At 37.1% G+C, this 18754-nt stretch overlaps 1 protein-coding gene across 3 annotated transcripts; it reads left to right on the forward strand.

Annotated features, from left to right (window-relative positions):
• Nucleotides 1–3204: 3204 nt before the first annotated feature.
• Nucleotides 3205–17670, forward strand: LOC128620933 (NLR family CARD domain-containing protein 3-like). Of its 3 annotated transcripts, XM_053646300.1 has the most exons (18): nt 3205–3425; nt 3676–3801; nt 4252–4353; nt 5410–5511; nt 6312–6413; nt 6671–6778; nt 7803–7904; nt 8684–8785; nt 9552–9653; nt 9911–10018; nt 11178–11273; nt 11382–13172; nt 13272–13445; nt 13742–13915; nt 14031–14201; nt 14425–14598; nt 15364–15537; nt 16396–17670. In XM_053646300.1, the coding sequence occupies exons 1-18, from the start codon at nt 3412–3414 to the stop codon at nt 16400–16402; spliced, it is 3729 nt and encodes a 1242-aa protein (XP_053502275.1). In that variant the 5' UTR covers nt 3205–3411; the 3' UTR covers nt 16403–17670. The 3 variants fall into 3 exon arrangements, with proteins under 3 accessions (XP_053502275.1, XP_053502276.1, XP_053502277.1); XM_053646301.1 differs by lacking the exon at nt 6671–6778; XM_053646302.1 differs by lacking the exons at nt 3205–3425; nt 3676–3801; nt 4252–4353; nt 5410–5511 and having other exon boundaries at nt 6208–6413; nt 6607–6778.
• Nucleotides 17671–18754: the final 1084 nt, after the last annotated feature.

An 18754-nucleotide genomic window follows, 5' to 3' on the forward strand; every position in this document is an offset into this window, starting at 1 on the left:
TTATTTCACTATATTACACCTTTTCAATGTAGGTTACAGTCTGTGTTGACTTGATCATATGCTCCATACCCATCTGAATGCTTTGTCCACCACACTGAGCACTCTGAAGTGTCTCTCTTTGTAGGGGGCCAAAACCATGGGGGCTTATGACCATTTGGAGTGCACATCAGTGTACTTTATGATAAAAGTGTCACGCAATCACTAAGACTTATGTAAATGAATTTGCTTGGTTTTGTACCATTAAAAACACAAAAGCTGTATAACTGTCTGTTAACATGAAGTTCAGTAAATATTATGTGACATAGAGGGGAGGGATTTGGGGGGGGGGTCTAGACTGACGGTACTCTTACTGAACCTACTGAAATAGCATGATGATGTGTTTTTTGATAGAGAATACAAAGCACTTTCTAAGTCATGCTGGATAAGGGCATCTGCCAAATGCCATAAATGTAAATGAAAAATGAATAGTTTTATTAGAGACCAAGATGACAGATTTGATGGCTCAAGGAACCTTCACGTTATAATTGGTTTAAACTCTGAACGCTTGGAAAATTTAGAACCATTATGGATTCTTCATTTGGAGGAATCCTTACACACAACAGATTATTTTCTGTTTAGTTCCAAGTAGAACATTTTCTGAAGACTAAGAACCAGGAATTATTCAATAAACATTTAAGGAACCATAGTGTAGTGATAATCCTGTGGTAAAAAAAAAAAAAAAAAGGCCCAAAGTTTTCATTACCTTTCATTATGTATTATAAAAAAAAATTAATTAAAAAAAGAGTGGCTATCTCAATGCAAATTTGGTACAATCAAGAGCTGACTGAAATCCTGTTTATCTCCTGATATTTAAGATACACTCTCAGAAAAAAAGGGTTCTAAACTATACCACCCCAGTCCCTCAGGCTGTACCTTTAAGCATACACCTTCCGTATTTTTAGTATGCATCTTTTACCTAGAAAAATTAATACAGTGTACCTTTTAAAGCTTTACTCTAAAAGGTATTTACTGTCAAATTATGTACCTTAAATCTTTTATTTAAATATACACTATATCCACATTTCCAGGTAAAATCTAAAATATTAAAGGTACAGAATATAAGTGTAGCACCCAAGGAACAAGGAAAGGTACGGTTTAGTACCCTTTTCCTGAGAGTGTAGCAGTATGTCTCAGTTTCATGGCACACAGACCTTTCCTGTTCTTGTCTTGTAAATGGTGGTATGGCGCCACATGCTGTTGTAGTGTTGTATCACTAGCTCAGATTTTTTTAGTGATTTCTAAATATGCCACTTTGTATACTACACAAACTTATACCATAATTTAATTTAATTACAAAAGTAGACTAATATAATAATTTACAATAGGTAGAAGGAAGAACATCAAGGACAGGAGCTGTTATTATAGTAAACCTAGTTGAGCGATTGAATCAAGGACCAAAAGTGTCTGGCAGATGAGGATTTGAATATAAATTTACCTAATGTGTCTGAGGCTCTGTGAACACACTGTGTTTTTTGGCAAGATGCAGAGGTGTGATGCCCGGGCTCTAATCATCTGGTTTCAGTTTTGATTAGAAGATCCTTAGTGGGAAGTCCAGACACTGAGGAAAGAACACTGGATCTCCCATGAAGTGGTCTTCAGTAATGCCTAAAGCATCAGATATTTCAAGTCAAGTCAAGTAGATCTTTATTGTCATCAGATCCAGTACACAGTGAAATGAAATAACGTTTCTCCTGGACCCAAGGTGCAAGATACATGTACTTGCTGAGATATTTTACACTTGAGCTAGGAGCTATGGAGGTCACATGGATTAATGGTTAGCTCCAGGTTTGAGGGTTTGATTCCCACCTCCACCCTGTGAGTTTGCATGTTCTCAGGGGGTTTCCTCCGAGTACTCCGGTTTCGTCCGCCAGTCGAAAGACATGCATTGTAGTCTGATTGACATCTCTAAATTGTCCATAGTGTGTGAATATGTTAATGTGAGTGCGATTGGCATGCCGTCCAGGATGTCCCCCACCTTGTGCCCCGAGTCCCATGGGATATGCTTCAGGCTCCCCGTGACCCTTCCTTTCTGCCTCCTTAACACAGTTACTAATAGGCATTGAGAGCTTGTACTTCCCTTTAATCATTAATGGCTCATTTCTGCACTTTGTCACCTCATTTGTTCATAATGGATGACAAAGTATTAGGAAACTCAGTGGCTATGTTATGCTATGGGATTTATTTTGCTGGCATGGTTTAGATCCACTAGTCTCCTTAGAGGTAGGAATCACTGCATATACTGTAAGTACAAAGTTATTCTGATAGATCACATTTATCCTATGATAGAATTTTTGGGATGGGATGGGGAGGTCTTTATCCGAATGAAAACGTCCCCATCCATGAGAGCTCACTGAATGGTGGTTTGATGTAAATCATACACTATGGCCTACACAGTCACCACACCTATAGGAGTTTTTGGACTGACTGAGTTTTAGAGCCACGTAGAAACAATGCCAGCGTGTACTGAAGCTGGTGTTGCATCATGTGGTGACCCAACACCTTACTAACACGTGTTGTTTGTGGAATATACTTAACCCAGCACTCACAGTACGGTGTTTTAAAAAAGAATCCAAGCTTGACCAGATCGACCTGTGTTCTGGCAGCTGGTCAGACTGAGCAGGATATTTTAACAAGGGTGTCGTACATACACAACCATATAAGTGTCACTGTTGTGCTGAGAATGAACCACAACCCAAATAATACCCAGTGATGGTCTAATGGTTCCTTTTTATTGATGAACAAGGTAGAGGGGATATTACCAGTGAAAAGCATGCATTCCTACATAACCACTTCTTTAACTACTTCTTCTGCACAAACATCCAATGCAAGTTCCTTCTCATAAATGGAATTAAAACGCTACTTAAGGGATATAATAACATTAACACAACAGAGGAAGAAAAGCTGGCAGCTTTACAATAGGCATGACTATTGCTATTTACTTAATGCCATTTGTGTAATTTGTGGGATGACAATCTCTTGCCTGCCACCTTCAAATCAAACTCTGTACATTCTTTCTGTAACATTTACACTTCAGCAGTTCTCAATTTTATGTTGTGACACCTCATCATTGGGTATTGTTTCCCCTGCTCTACCTGTTTAATTTTCTCGTTGAGAAGATAACAAGTAAAACATGTTGACTGCTGGCAACACACACGGTCTGTTTTATCTTGTTTACCAGGATCTGAGTAATGTTTGTATGAATGCTGATGGTTTGCACTTTGAGCAAGCTGAGACACAGAGAGTTAAAGCAGAGTAGAGTCACATGATGACTGGGTGGAGCCAAGAGGGGAAACGAAACAGATGCAGCCACAATGGAGCCGGTAGGAGCATTCACAAAACCAGGAAAAATAAGCTAATCACTCAAAGTGAGAAATGGAGGAGAAAAAGTGAGCAACATCTTTTTCTTTTCTTTTTTTTTTTGCTATTAATATGTTTCTAATCTTTATGCATTATTAATGTCTTTAGTGTGACAAACTCATTATGGGGCATTTAATTCACCTCCCATGTTAATATCCTTGGCTTTATTGAAGGAATTTAATGATACTGATTACTGTTGTAGCAAAAATTTGATCTGAACTTTCAGCTGTGTCGTTATGATGTGTGACGTCATGCTGTGTTATGGTGTTCACGACACAGGATGGCAGCTGTGAATCAGAGCCCACCTAGAGAAGTGCCCCAGAGAGGGCTGGCAGATTCAGATCTTAGCACAGTGATGTCCAAAATGACAATTAATAAACACCAAGCCGATCCTGAGTGTGAGAAGTAAGTCTTTGTGCAAAATTTTTAACATCAAATTACCATGTTTCAAATTTCATTTAAAACTGCAAAGGCATTACCATGACCTCTGAAGACCTGAGCTGTGATGTTTTAAGTGTTTTAAAAATAAATCTTTGTATTATTTTGGAAATAAATCTATTTCTTCAAATTGTTTTGGGCTAAATGTGAAAATGTAATAAAATAATATATTTTGAAACATGGATGGTCAACCACTGGTCATCACAGGTGTTAGTTACTTTGTTAACATTACTTGTAATGTATTATTGTTTATGTTTATTAACTAAAATAAAGTTTACCTAATGGAGCAAATAATATTTCTTAAAAGGATGTTGTATGTTACTTGTAACCCATTGTTCATGTTTATTAGAGAAATGGAGCCAACTGTGTAGTGTCACGGTGGAAATGTCATAAGCCAATATTAATCCTCTTTTATAGCATAACACCGACTTCACCTGTATTGAGCTGTGTGTCAATGAAAAGTGACCATTCAATGAACCCTCCACTGAAATTTCAGGAAGAATCATCAAGCATTCCCGGGTAAGACTAGGAGACGATCTATTAGCACAAGAGTTATGTTCATAGCCTACACTGATTGGCACAGATTTGCATGTAATCTGCATTGTGTCTGAATCAGTGGGATCTTGCATACAGCACCTAGCTCAAGCAAAACTTCAAGTTGTTCTCAAAAAGTCTGACTTGAATCCATTTTAATGAAATTTAAACATGTTGAACTGATTGCTATTATATAATATGTCAGTCTGTTAGTCAACTTAGCACCATAGTGCCTCCAAACATATCTAGGTCTACTTTTGAAAAAAAAAAAAAATTAGATCCCCCCCATTTAAAAAAAATAAATAAATAATCCTCTGATTATACATATTTCTGGAATCAAACAGCCCTTGATCTTGATCTTGATCTTACTGGAACAATGTTTAAACTAAACCATTAAGCCATTACGGAATGTGAGGGAACAGCTTTCTTTACAAAAGGTGTGCCATCATGTGTTAAGAAGCTGTTACAGGCAGTAGAGTATCCATGTTCATGCTGTGACATGCACAACTGGCACAAATCGAGTTTTAAAAGCTCTATCTATCTCTAAAGAGACAGCACAGCTAGATAGCTAGATATATAGCTAAATAGATTGCTAGATAGATAGATAGATAGATAGATAGATAGATAGATTAGAAATGCAACCGTGTGTGATGCATGTACATTCAAATATAATATATAGCATTGTTTTTTTCATAGGCTAAAACTAGCTTCACCTGTACTAAGCTGTCTGTCCATGAAAACTGAGAATTCAATGAATCCTCCACTGAAGGTTCAAAGATTAGATTACCTGGGAAATATTAATATGTGTGTGTGTGTGTGTGTGTGTGTGTGTGTGTGTGTGTGATTGTGTGTATGGGTTTGCGAGACAGAGTGTGTGTGACAGAATGTGTATGAGAGAGAGGGGGATAGATAGATAGATAGATAGATAGATAGATGGATATGAAACTAATGATTAATAACAGAAATGAAGAAGCAGCCATGCATGATGCGTGTATATTCAAATATAATATTTAATATAATATTTAGTTGGGTTTTTCACAGGGGAAAACCACTTTCGCCTGTACCGAGCTGTCTGTCAATGAAAAGTGATAATTCAATGAACCCTCCACTGAAATTTCAAAGTGAAACATCACAAGTGCACAGGTAAGACTCTGATATATAGTGAATATATATGTACAAAGCTGTCACAGCTAATTACAGCTGCATGTATGAAAATGACCCCTGAAATACACCAGCAGCATAAGATACATGATCATATTCTGTGAAGTACAACATGCAGTGTAGCTCATGCCCGCTGCCCAGCTTCTACACACATTAGCATGTATATTTTGTGCAAACAAATATGCTCTTTAAGTAAAATTTCAAAGTCAAATTCATTATTTTATCAGCAGATTTTAAAAATAATTTACAAATGGAAAAATGCTGCTTGCATAAGTATTTACCCCCTTTAGACTAGTACTTGTTAGAACCACCTTTTACTTCAAAAACAAACAAACAAACAAACAAAAAAATTCATTTGTTGGCGTAAGTTCCTACCAGCTTTGCACTCTGTTGGGAATGATTTTCACCATTCATCCTGACAAATTTCTTCCAAGTTCTTCAAGTTAGTTGGATGTTGTTCCAGTCAATATTTATTTATTTATTTTATTGCAAACTCATGTTCTCTTACAGTACAGTGAATTTTCAAAATCACAATTAATTATTGGTCAGCAAGTATTTCAAAGAAGAAAAGAAAAACCCCAGAAAAATGCTGCTTGAATAAGTATTCAACCCCCCAAGTTTCCCAGAAAGTCCAGATGAAGATAGATAGATAGACAGATAGATAGATAGATAGATAGATAGATATGAAACTAATGATTGATTACAGAAATGAAGAAACATAGCTATGCATGATGCGTGTATATTCAAATATAATATTTAATATTTAGTTGGGTTTTTCACAGGGGAAAACAAGCTTCGCCTGTACCGAGCTGTCTGTCAATGAAAAGTGATAATTCAATGAACCCTCCACTGAAATTTCAAAGTGAAACATCACAAGTGCACAGGTAAGACTCTGATAAGACTCTGATATACACTGCACACATATGTAGAAAGCTGTCACAGCTGCATGTATGAAAATGACACTTTCATAACACAAACATAAGATACATGATCATATTCTGTGAATTTCAATATGTAGTGTATCCATCAGTTATGTAACAATAAACAAGGCAGTAAAATTGCATTTCCTTTATTTAGAACTGTTAAGTCATTACAGATACACAAGCAATGGAGTATTCTGACATTATCCATGTACATTCAGGACGATAAAGCAGGAGAGATCACACACATCAGCACCCAGCTGTGCGTCTCTCAAAAGTAACTGGTCTCTGGACCTACCAGACTCTTTTAACAAATCTTCTGGGCACAGGTAAGAGTTCTGAAGCACATTTACCAGTTACGTTTTGGAGGCATGGTTTCCCTCAGGTGTCGTTTTTACGATGTTGGAAGAGAGTGCTGTCTAACATGTCATTCCGCTATCTGACTCTGGACGCTATAGCGTAGATTTAACATCAATTTACATCATCCTCGTCAAATCCTTCAGTGAGCACTCGTGTCCTCATGTCCATAAAAACTGTATCCAGCTATTATGAGCCTTTGCATTGATTCTACAAGTCTTTGGAACTGTACTACAGGGACAGAATACTGTTCTTCTAAAAAGATATTCCCTGAGGTGTTGTTTTGATGATGGTGGTCGAGTGCTTTCTGACAAATCAGTCCAAAATCTCCCATAGGTGTTCAAATGGGTTGAGATTTGGTGATTGTGAAGGTCATAGCATTTAATGTGCATCCTTTTCATCCTCATGTTCATTCAGGACAATCCATCAGGAGAGATCACGCACATTTACAAACAAATGTTTGTTACAGTGGAAGAAGTATCAGGACAGGCACTGAAGTGTTCTTGTTTCATTTCATTTCATTCAGCCTTGTTATCAATGAGGGTAAAGTTTATGCACTCTTTAGATTAGCCCTACAGTGATAAGGATGGAATTCTGGCAAAGTAATACATACTGTGCCCTAGCACACACCAGACTAACCTACTTAAGGTGGTAGAGTGTGTTGTTTCCCAGACCACGTGACTCTACATGCCAAAGTGTCCTTTGGCAAGACACTGAACCCCAAGTTGCTCCCGATGGCAAGCTAGCGCTTTGCATGGCAGCTCAGATACCATTGGTGTATGTGTGTGGGTGGGTGGGCTGGTGTGTAGGTTTGCAAGACAGACTGTGTGTGACAGAGTGTCTATGAGAGAGAGGGGGGATAGATAGATAGATAGATAGATAGATAGATAGATAGATATGAAACTAATGATTGATTGCAGAAATAAAGAAACATAGCTATGCATGATGCGTGTATATTCAAATATAATATTTAATATTTAGTTGGGTTTTTCACAGGGGAAAACAAGCTTTGCCTGTACCGAGCTGTCTGTCAATGAAAAGTGATAATTCAATGAACCCTCCACTGAAATTTCAAAGTGAAACATCACAAGTGCACAGGTAAGACTCTGATATATAGTGAATACATATGTACAAAGCTGTCACAGCTAATTACAGCTGCATGTATGAAAATGACCCCTGAAATACACCAGCAGCATAAGATACATGATCATATTCTGTGAAGTACAACATGCAGTGTAGCTCATGCCCGCTGCCCAGCTTCTACACACATTAGCATGTATATTTTGTGCAAACAAATATGCTCTTTAAGTAAAATTCCAAAGTCAAATTCATTATTTTATCAGCAGATTTTAAAAATAATTTACAAATGGAAAAATGCTGCTTACATAAGTATTTACCCCCTTTAGACTAGTACTTGTTAGAACCACCTTTTACTTCAAAAAAAAACAAAAAAACTTCATTTGTTGGCGTAAGTTCCTACCAGCTTTGCACTCTGTTGGGAATGATTTTCACCCATTCATCCTGACAAATTTCTTCCAAGTTCTTCAAATTAGTTGGATGTTGTTCCAGTCAATATTTATTTATTTATTTTATTGCAAACTCATGTTCTCTTACAGTACAGTGAATTTTCAAAATCACAATTAATTATTGGTCAGCAAGTATTTCAAAGAAGAAAAAAAAACCCCAGAAAAATGCTGCTTGAATAAGTATTCAACCCCCCAAGTTTCCCAGAAAGTCCAGATGAAGATAGACATAGATAGATAGATAGATAGATAGATATGAAACTAATGATTGATTACAGAAATGAAGAAACATAGCTATGCATGATGCGTGTATATTCAAGTATAATATTTAATATTTAGTTGGGTTTTTCACAGGGGAAAACAAGCTTCACCTGTACCGAGCTGTCTGTCAATGAAAAGTGATAATTCAATGAACCCTCCACTGAAATTTCAAAGTGAAACATCACAAGTGCACAGGTAAGACTCTGATATATAGTGAATACATATGTACAAAGCTGTCACAGCTAATTACAGCTGAATGTATGAAAATGACCCCTGAAATACACCAGCAGCATAAGATACATGATCATATTCTGTGAAGTACAACATGCAGTGTAGCTCATGCCCGCTGCCCAGCTTCTACACACATTAGCATGTATATTTTGTGCAAACAAATATGCTCTTTAAGTAAAATTTCAAAGTCAAATTCATTATTTTATCAGCAGATTTTAAAAATAATTTACAAATGGAAAAATGCTGCTTGCATAAGTATTTACCCCCTTTAGACTAGTACTTGTTAGAACCACCTTTTACTTCAAAAAAAAAAAATAAAAAATTTCATTTGTTGGCGTAAGTTCCTACCAGCTTTGCACTCTGTTGGGAATGATTTTCACCCATTCATCCTGACAAAAGTTCTTCAAATTAGTTGGATGTTGTTCCAGTCAATATTTATTTATTTATTTTATTGCAAACTCATGTTCTCTTACAGTACAGTGAATTTTCAAAATCACAATTAATTATTGGTCAGCAAGTATTTCAAAGAAGAAAAAAAAAACCCAGAAAAATGCTGCTTGAATAAGTATTCAACCCCCCAAGTTTCCCAGAAAGTCCAGATGAAGATAGATAGATAGATAGATAGATAGATATGAAACTAATGATTGATTACAGAAATGAAGAAACATAGCTATGCATGATGCGTGTATATTCAAATATAATATTTAATATTTAGTTGGGTTTTTCACAGGGGAAAACAAGCTTCGCCTGTACCGAGCTGTCTGTCAATGAAAAGTGATAATTCAATGAACCCTCCACTGAAATTTCAAAGTGAAACATCACAAGTGCACAGGTAAGACTCTGATAAGACTCTGATATACACTGCACACATATGTAGAAAGCTGTCACAGCTGCATGTATGAAAATGACACTTTCATAACACAAACATAAGATACATGATCATATTCTGTGAATTTCAATATGTAGTGTATCCATCAGTTATGTAACAATAAACAAGGCAGTAAAATTGCATTTCCTTCATTTAGAACTGTTAAGTCATTACAGATACACAAGCAATGGAGTATTCTGACATTATCCATGTACATTCAGGACAATAAAGCAGGAGAGAGCACACACATCAGCACCCAGCTGTGCGTCTCTCAAAAGTAACTGGTCTCTGGACCTACCAGACTCTTTTAACAAATCTTCTGGGCACAGGTAAGAGTTCTGAAGCACATTTACCAGTTACGTTTTGGAGGCATGGTTTCCCTCAGGTGTCGTTTTTACGATGTTGGAAGAGAGTGCTGTCTAACATGTCATTCCGCTATCTGACTCTGAACGCTATAGCGTAGATTTAACATCAATTTACATCATACTCGTCAAATCCTTCAATGAGCACTCATGTCCATAATACCCGTGTCTAACTATTATGAGCCTTTACATTGCGTCTACAAGTCTCTGGAACTGTACTACAGGGACAGAAAACTGTTCTTCTAAAAAGATATTCCCTGAGGTGTTGTTTTGATGATGGTGGTCGAGTGCTTTCTGACAAATCAGTCCAAAATCTCCCATAGGTGTTCAAATGGGTTGAGATTTGGTGATTGTGAAGGTCATAGCATTTAATGTGCATCCTTTTCATCCTCATGTTCATTCAGGACAATCCATCAGGAGAGATCACGCACATTTACAAACAAATGTTTGTTACAGTGGAAGAAGTATCAGGACAGGCACTGAAGTGTTCTTGTTTCATTTCATTTCATTCAGCATTGTTATCAATCAGGGTAAAGTTTATGCACTCTTTAGATTAGCCCTACAGTGATAAGGATGCAATTCTGGCAAAGTAATACATACTGTGCCCTAGAACACACCAGACTAACCTACTTAAGGTGGTAGAGCACGTTGTTTCCCAGACCACGTGACTCTACATGCCGAAGTATCCTTTGGCAAGACACTGAACCCCAAGTTGCTCCCGATGGCAAGCTAGCGCTTTGCATGGCAGCTCAGCTACCATTGGTGTGTGTGTGTGTGTGTGTGTGTGAATGGGTGAATGAGAACCAGTGTAACCAGTTGTAGAACCGCTAAGGTTAAAAAAATAGTGCCATATAAGTGCAGACCATTTACCATTACCATTACTTAGAAAGGAATCAGCTCGCATCTAAGGGGATTGTCCCTGTTAATGTAAGTCCCCTTTAGACAAGAGTGCCAGTAGTAGACCTCAAAGACTTCAAGAGAGTCAAGGAGAGCAGCAGAGAAAATGCACTAAATGAAAATGATGTAGAAAGATGTGGGTATGGTTAATATATTAATACATAAAGTTATTTAGTATCAGAGCTGGTCTTTTTAACAATTGTACAACTTTTGACACTTTTCTCCAAAGAAATAGCAAAAGAACCAAGATTCATCCAAGACAACCAAGGACAAACTTAACTGGTATTTCACAAAGCATGATTCACACTGCTCATGACTCTCAAAAGTAAGCCAACTTCTTGTTACATATTTATTAAAGATTGTTTTTACTATGTTTGTTTGTTTATTGTTAAAAATAATTCTATGTGTGGTCAATAATGTGGTCATATTATAGGTACACAGAATTACCTGGCAAAGAATTATGCATGAAATTAAAATCCAGTCTAAAGAATCGATTCCAGTGGTTATCTGACGGACTACAAAGACATGGAACACATCTCAGTGACATCTACACAGAGCTTTACATTACAGAGGGAGGAAGTGGAGAAGTGAATAATGAACACGAGGTGAGACAGATTGAGACAGCATCAAGAATTCACCAGTCAGTGGACGACAAGCCAATCAAATGCAATGACATCTTTAAACCCTTACATGGACAACATGTAAGGGTTATGCTGACAAAGGGAGTTGCTGGCATTGGAAAAACAGTCTCTGTGCAGAAATTCATCCTGGACTGGGCTGAAGGCACAGCAAATCAGGATGTCTACTTCATATTGCCGCTTCCCTTCAGGGAGCTTAACTTGATGAAGCACCAGAGCTTCAGTCTGGAGGATCTGGTTCACCATTTCTTTCCAGAGCTAAAAGAAATAAAGTTTACCAACGTTACCACACACAACACTGTGTTTATTTTTGATGGTCTGGATGAACATCGTTTACTCCTGGATTTTCAAAACAGTATGGTTGTAAGTGAGGTAAATATCCCTACCTCAGTTGATGTTTTACTGACAAACCTCATCAAGGGGAATCTTCTTCCTTCTGCATTCATTTGGATAACCTCCAGACCAGCAGCAGCCAGTCAAATTCCTCATGAATGGATAAGTCAGGTCACTGAGATCCGAGGATTTAACGACCCTCAAAAGGAAGAGTACTTAAGGAAGAACATTAGAGACGAAAGCCTGGCCAATGACGTCATCAAGCATCTGAAGTTGTCAAGGAGCCTCTACATCATGTGCCACATACCCGTGTTTTGTTGGATTTCAGCAACTGTTCTGGAGAAGATGTTAAAAGAAGCAGAAGGTAAACCAATTCCCAAGACACTGACTCAAATGTACACACATTTTCTAATAATTCAGACTTGCATTAAAAAGGAAAAGTATAATGAGTCTCAGCAGAAAGACAGCGAGATGATTATTAAATTAGGAGAGCTTGCCTTCAAACAGTTGCTAAAAGGAAATTTGATCTTCTATGAGGAAGACTTGAAAGAGTGTGGCATCAATGTCAAGGATGCAGTCCTGTACTCCGGGGTTTGCACTCGAATCTTCAGAGAGGACTTTGAGCTTGTCCATAGTAAAGGAAAGGTCTTCTGCTTCGTCCATTTAAGCATCCAGGAACATCTTGCAGCTTTGTATGTGCACATAACCTTCAGCAAAGGGAACAAAACTGTGCTTAACCAGTGGAAATCGACAAAATGCGCCATTACATTTCCATGTTTGTCCCTCACTGACCTCCACAAGAGTGCTGTGGACAAAGCCTTGCAAAGCAAAAGTGGAGAGCTTGACCTGTTCCTTCGCTTCCTTCTTGGCATCTCTCAGGAAAGCAACCAGGCTCTACTGAAAGAGCTGTTGCCACAGCTATCAGCATGCAGTTCCCAAAGTGTTCAAGACACAATCGAGTACATCAAGATCCGGCTCAGGATGCATCTTAATCCAGAGAAGTATATCAACTTGTTTCACTGCCTAAATGAACTCAATGACTTTTCTCTAGAAGAGGAGATACAAAATTTCCAGAGATCCAGGCGTCTTGCCAAAACCAAGCTCTCTCCGTCACAGTGGTCTGCTCTGGTGTTTGTGTTGCTGACCTCAGGAAATGCTCTAGACATCTTTGACCTGAGGAAATACACCATGGACAATACAGATGAATGCCTTCAGAGAATGCTGCCTGTTGTGATGGCATCCAGAACAGCTGAGTAAGTTTTCATATCTGCAACAGAGGGAAGATTATAATACAATTATTTTCAGAAAGCTTTTTTGTTTGTATCAGCTTTGTCTCCTGGTTTGTCTTCCAGAGTCAGAAACTGTAACCTCACAGACAAAGGCATTCAAGCTCTGACCTCAGCCCTCAGGTCAAAGTCTTCATGCCTCAGAGAACTGAAACTCAGTGGTAATATTTTGCGTCAGTCTGGCGTAAGAATTCTTTCTGAAGGTCTTCAAAGTCCACACTGTAAACTGGAAATTCTGGAGTAAGTTCATCATGTTTTGAACACGAATAAGTATGCCACCTATTAATTGTTGTTTAGTATTACCAGTGCTGACCCAACATGAACAATTAGAGTATTACAGTGTGCTGTACACTGCTGAAAAATTCTTCACCGGATATTAACACTTCTACTTAAACCTTTTCTGAATGCAAACCCATTTGTTGTGATGTTCAAAATAGGACTATCATACTAGACCTTCCCTCATACTAGAACTAGATTAAAGGGTTCTAGAGTATACGCCATTGTCTATATTCCTAATTCTGTTTGTTTTATTGCAGCTTGTCTGAGTGTGATATTCAAGCAGAAGATTGCAGGTCCCTGTTTTCAGCCCTTAATTTAAACCCTTCACACCTGAGAAAGCTTGACCTGAGCTTTAATCCCCTGGGCCATTCAGGAATATTCTTACTCTCTGATGCTCTGCAGAAGCCACAATGTAGGCTGGAGACATTAAAGTGAGTGCTAGATCACTCTTTTATATACTTTTAAACAGTCACTTAAGGTCATTTATCTAGACAAAATGATTGTTTTGATATTTTATTGAAGGTGAAACTTACAATTTGTCTCCAGGCTTTTTAACTGTCAACTAAACAGCGAAAGCTGTGCACACCTGGCTGAAGCGCTGAACAATAACTCCAGCTTGATTGAGTTGGATTTGAGTAAAAATGATCTTAAGTACCACGGAGCACAATATCTCTCTAATGGCTTGAGGAATCCTTCCTGTAAACTAAGCATTCTAAGGTAGGGGATTTGTCTAAAATATATTAATATCACCTTAAGTTTCAGAATAAATGTTTACTTTCAGGACTTGAAGCTTAAAATGTGTAATTTTGTGTTTGCATGAGAAAAGCATTACATAAGTAATAAGACACTGATAGCTCTTGTGCTAGAGTTAAGCAAAGTGTTTGATAATCTCAAATGAGCTATGTGCTAACAGCATTTACCTGCCTGTTTCCTTGTACAGCCTAGCAGACTGTGGCATCACCATTAACGCCTGCCGCTCACTGTGTAACGCTCTAAATTCAAACCCCTCTCACCTGAGTGAGCTGTGTCTGAACAGGAATCCAGTTATGGACAGAGGAGTACGGCACATCTCTGATTTTCTAAGTAAGCCCTGCTGTAAGCTGGAGAAGCTAAGGTAAACATTAATTCATTTCAATTCTATAAATAGGAACTTTAAAGGAATAACTTTAAATAAATCTATATTGGGGGAATATTAAGCACACAGATCAGGCAAAATGGTTCCACATACCTCAAATCTAGCCAAGCAGCCAAAGCAAGTTTTCTGTCTAAATTTATCTTCTGGAGTTTTGCAGTGAAGCTAACATGGTTAACATGTAATGGAAGCTTATGACTACCAATCATTGTCTGGTTATACAAAAGTTGCATTTGAAAAAAAAAAAAAAAAATTATGTATTTAAAATGCTAAATATATAATCAAGCAGTTTCAGTTTTCAGTAGTGATGTACTTTTGTAATTTTCCAGATAAAAAAAATTTCATATAGTGTCACAAACCATAAATGCTAGAGAGTAGCATTTTTATGCGATTATGTTAGTTAGCATGATGCTAATTGATGATCAAAAGCTTATTAGGTTTGTATCTCCAGCGCAAGAGCAATGAAACAAAATTGGTATCCAGGCTGACCTTAAATGTAAATTAAATCTTTTCCCCCAACTAGTCCTTTAACTCGGGTACAATTTGAATAATTTCTTAAGTGAATATTAAAGAACTTAATAAATGTATTTTTAAAAATATTCAGATGATAGTAGGTCAGTCAGCGAAAGATGTAAATATATAGTATACTTTTAAATGTGGCCCGTTTTCACACAGTACTTTACACTGTAGCTGCTTACACTTTTTTGGAGACATGCACCAAGTGTAATTAAATCTGTATTTTTCTAGTTTGTCATACTGTTCTGTCACTGAAAGTGGTTGTACCGCTCTGGCCTCGGCTCTCAAATCGAACCCTTCACACCTCAGAGAGCTGGAACTAACTGGGAACCAACCAGGGAAATCTGGACGGGACAAACTTTCAGCTCTACAAGAGCATAAAGACTACAGACTGGAAAAATTAAAGTGAGTTGTCCTCTTTTAATCTAGACATGTGCTGATAATCTGTAATATTACAATATCCGGATAATCCAAGCAGGAACCTGGCAAATTTATTCAAAAACTCAGGGTCACTAGTAACCTGTAGAAGCAGGAAGATTTTCTGTTCATGGACTTTTTTACTTCCTCAAGATTGTATACTTTTTCTGTATACCAGCAACTACCAGGGCATGGAGCTTGCCACACTTAGCTAATTTATATTGACTATATACTTAGCTAATTCATTTTTGTGCTCTTGTCTTGTCTTATAAGTGTCCGTGGAGGTGTGAAGAGATTCACACAACAAAGAGAATCCATTGCAGGAACTTTACTTACTAATTAAGCACAAATTTACAAGAACATTATGTTATTGCAGTAAAGTTATGCTCTTGCCCAGTGCTGATGGATTTGTCAACAACCATCCGCACCGGAGCCTGTGAGCATACTGCGTTAAACATAAACAAAACGGCGAACTAGTTCCTGTATAATGACGTAGCCACATCTGATTAGCTAATACAGAACTCATTATTAAGACATATAAAATAACTGTAACTCAACCAAATTATATTTACTTAACACTACAACAGTATATTGATATCTGATTGCTTGAACACATGAATGCACAGCCCTTTTATCTGTCCTACTAACATGTTTTTTATTAGTGGAAGTACAACATGACTGACTTATTGTTGCATAACTTTAACAGCTTCTGTAGTAGGGTGAGGGAACAAAACTTAAAAATAATTCTAATTGTACCAAACATTTACTAGTACTCCCAGAAGAACTATTTAAGCTTGAGTAACTTTATTACCATCATTAATCATGTTTTTTCGTATATCATTGTAGGTTATAGAAGACTATAAGCTCCTGCACAGGACAAAATTAAATGTATTCTGTCATGTCCTTCTGCCACGAGTCAATGGAATGCACAGTATGAAAAAGCATATGATGCTTGAAAAAGAAATGGAAGTATGAAGGTGAATGACTACTCACACTGGACATGGTGATCTACTCTGGTCTTTGTCTTTCACCTGAAGAAATACTATACAATGCATATGAGTGTCTTCTGAGATGCTGTTGTGATGGCATCAAGAACAACTTAGTAAGTTTGTCTGTCTAGTATTTTATAAGACAGGCTTTGTATTTTCATACTGTTGTGAGTGTTTTGTTGAAAGCTGCAATATACGCAAAAAATATTATATCGGGTAGCACAGATTTCTCAAGCCAGATATATACTGTAAAAGCGCAATGCTGCATTTATTTGTAATACTCTATTTAGTATTGTTAGTTTTGTGAAGGATTCCTTTTAAATTTGTGAGTATTAAAAAAATTACATTTTTAAATATTTTAAAATATTAGAACTGGTTTAGAACTTTTCTCTTGTCATTGTAAGAGAGTCTCCAGTCACTGCAGAATCTTACCTCTTGGAGGAAGAATATCATTTGTCACAAGTTTCAGGTTTTTTTAAGGCATGATGTAACAAGACATGTGGTGATAACCAGTTAAATAACCAGTGGTGAAAACCAGTTGGGCAGCTGTGGCTCAGGTGGTAGAGTGGGTTGTCCACTAATCATAGAGTTGTTGTATTGATTCCCGGCCCACAGGGCAAGTTAGTGCCTTGCATGGCAGTTCTGCTACCACTGGTGTGTGTGTGTGAATGGGTCAATGAGACACAGTGTAAAGCGCTTTGGAACTGCTAAGGTTAAAAAAGTGCTATATAAGTGCAGACCATTTACCATAAATGATATATCTTGGTGCATGTACAGGAAAAAAATCAGTGGTTCAACATCGGCCCTTATCAGTTGGAGATGGTACAATGCATAATATTTTTATCATGGGACATAACAATATTGTCCCTACATCTTAGTTCTATTCAAAGGGATGCTGCCTAGGTAAGCACCATATTCACGCAATGTTTGCATACCTTACAGCTGGTGGTAGCATCATGTTTAGTTACCCATAGCTTCTTTGTTGTGTCTTTATTGACTAATGCCCTTCTTCCTCTCTGTGCAATTGTGCAATATTCTTTTCATGTTTAGTAATGGATTTAATGGTGCTTCATGGGATGTTAAAAGTTTGGGATCCGTTTTTTTTTTCTATTTTTACAACCAAACAATGATTGATACGTACGCAGAGTTTTGTCATTGACTTGTTTTGATGGCTCCTGGCTCTGCCTGATGCTGTATGGTTAAGTATGTTCTTGAACAAAATTTGGTGCCTTCCGTTTTTTGTAGTTGTATAAGTCAGGGCATAACATATAACCAATTTATTGTTCAGCATTGATTATTTTAATGGTGGGTTCACCACTTCATGAAGAATGGCCTGGTATTCCACTACATATTATACAGGATTTGTATGATTTGGGTCCAGAGGCTCTTCTGATCACAGACAGACTTTTTTCTTCATCTGATATAGTTGCACTGGTACCTTTTCTGTTATTTTGTCAGTCCTATGTATGTGAACATTTCACTTGCACTATGTCTCTGGTGTTTGACTAATATGTGCAGTATGCGTTGTATTATTTTTAACTATTCTTAATTTTTATATATATATATATATATATATATATATATAATTTTAAAAAAGAAGAATGTAGTACATAGTGATGAAATATAAACAAATAATAAAAAAAACCTTTTGCGAGTTTTTAATTCCATATTTAATACTCTATGACTTCACTTCCTTTTGAAATACAACTTCACTTTATTAGCAATTTCATCTTGTTACCTAGATATACTTTGTGTTAAACTGAAACTACTGTATAAGAGAAAGCCAGCTGCATTTGAAACACAGCAGGTCATTGCTCCTGGACACTTGAGAGGAAGAAAAACAACTGACTCTAAATTCCCAATGGAGCTGAAGTAATCCACTGGACTACAAAGAAATAAAGAAAGGAATGCTGTGTGGAAATCTCTCGAGACTCCAAACAGCACCTGCACCAATGTCTGCAAGCTCTGTGGGTTCTTCAGGCACTTCAATAAATGGTTTCAACCGTCCAGTTATTTTGAAAGCAGTCAATCAATAGAGACATGTTTGGTGTCCAAATCTAGCTTATATTTTGACTTGTTTTGCTGTGGGGCTCTGATGCTATTACAGCTAAATTATGAAAACCACCAATTGACATAAACCAAACAGCATTAATATAAAGTATGTGAAAATTAGATTTTTTAAAAATTTAATTAATGCACAATAAAAACAACCCAAA

The sequence above is a fragment of the Ictalurus furcatus genome, chromosome 17 (genome assembly GCF_023375685.1).
Source record: "Ictalurus furcatus strain D&B chromosome 17, Billie_1.0, whole genome shotgun sequence".
Classification (NCBI taxonomy): Eukaryota; Metazoa; Chordata; class Actinopteri; order Siluriformes; family Ictaluridae; genus Ictalurus; species Ictalurus furcatus.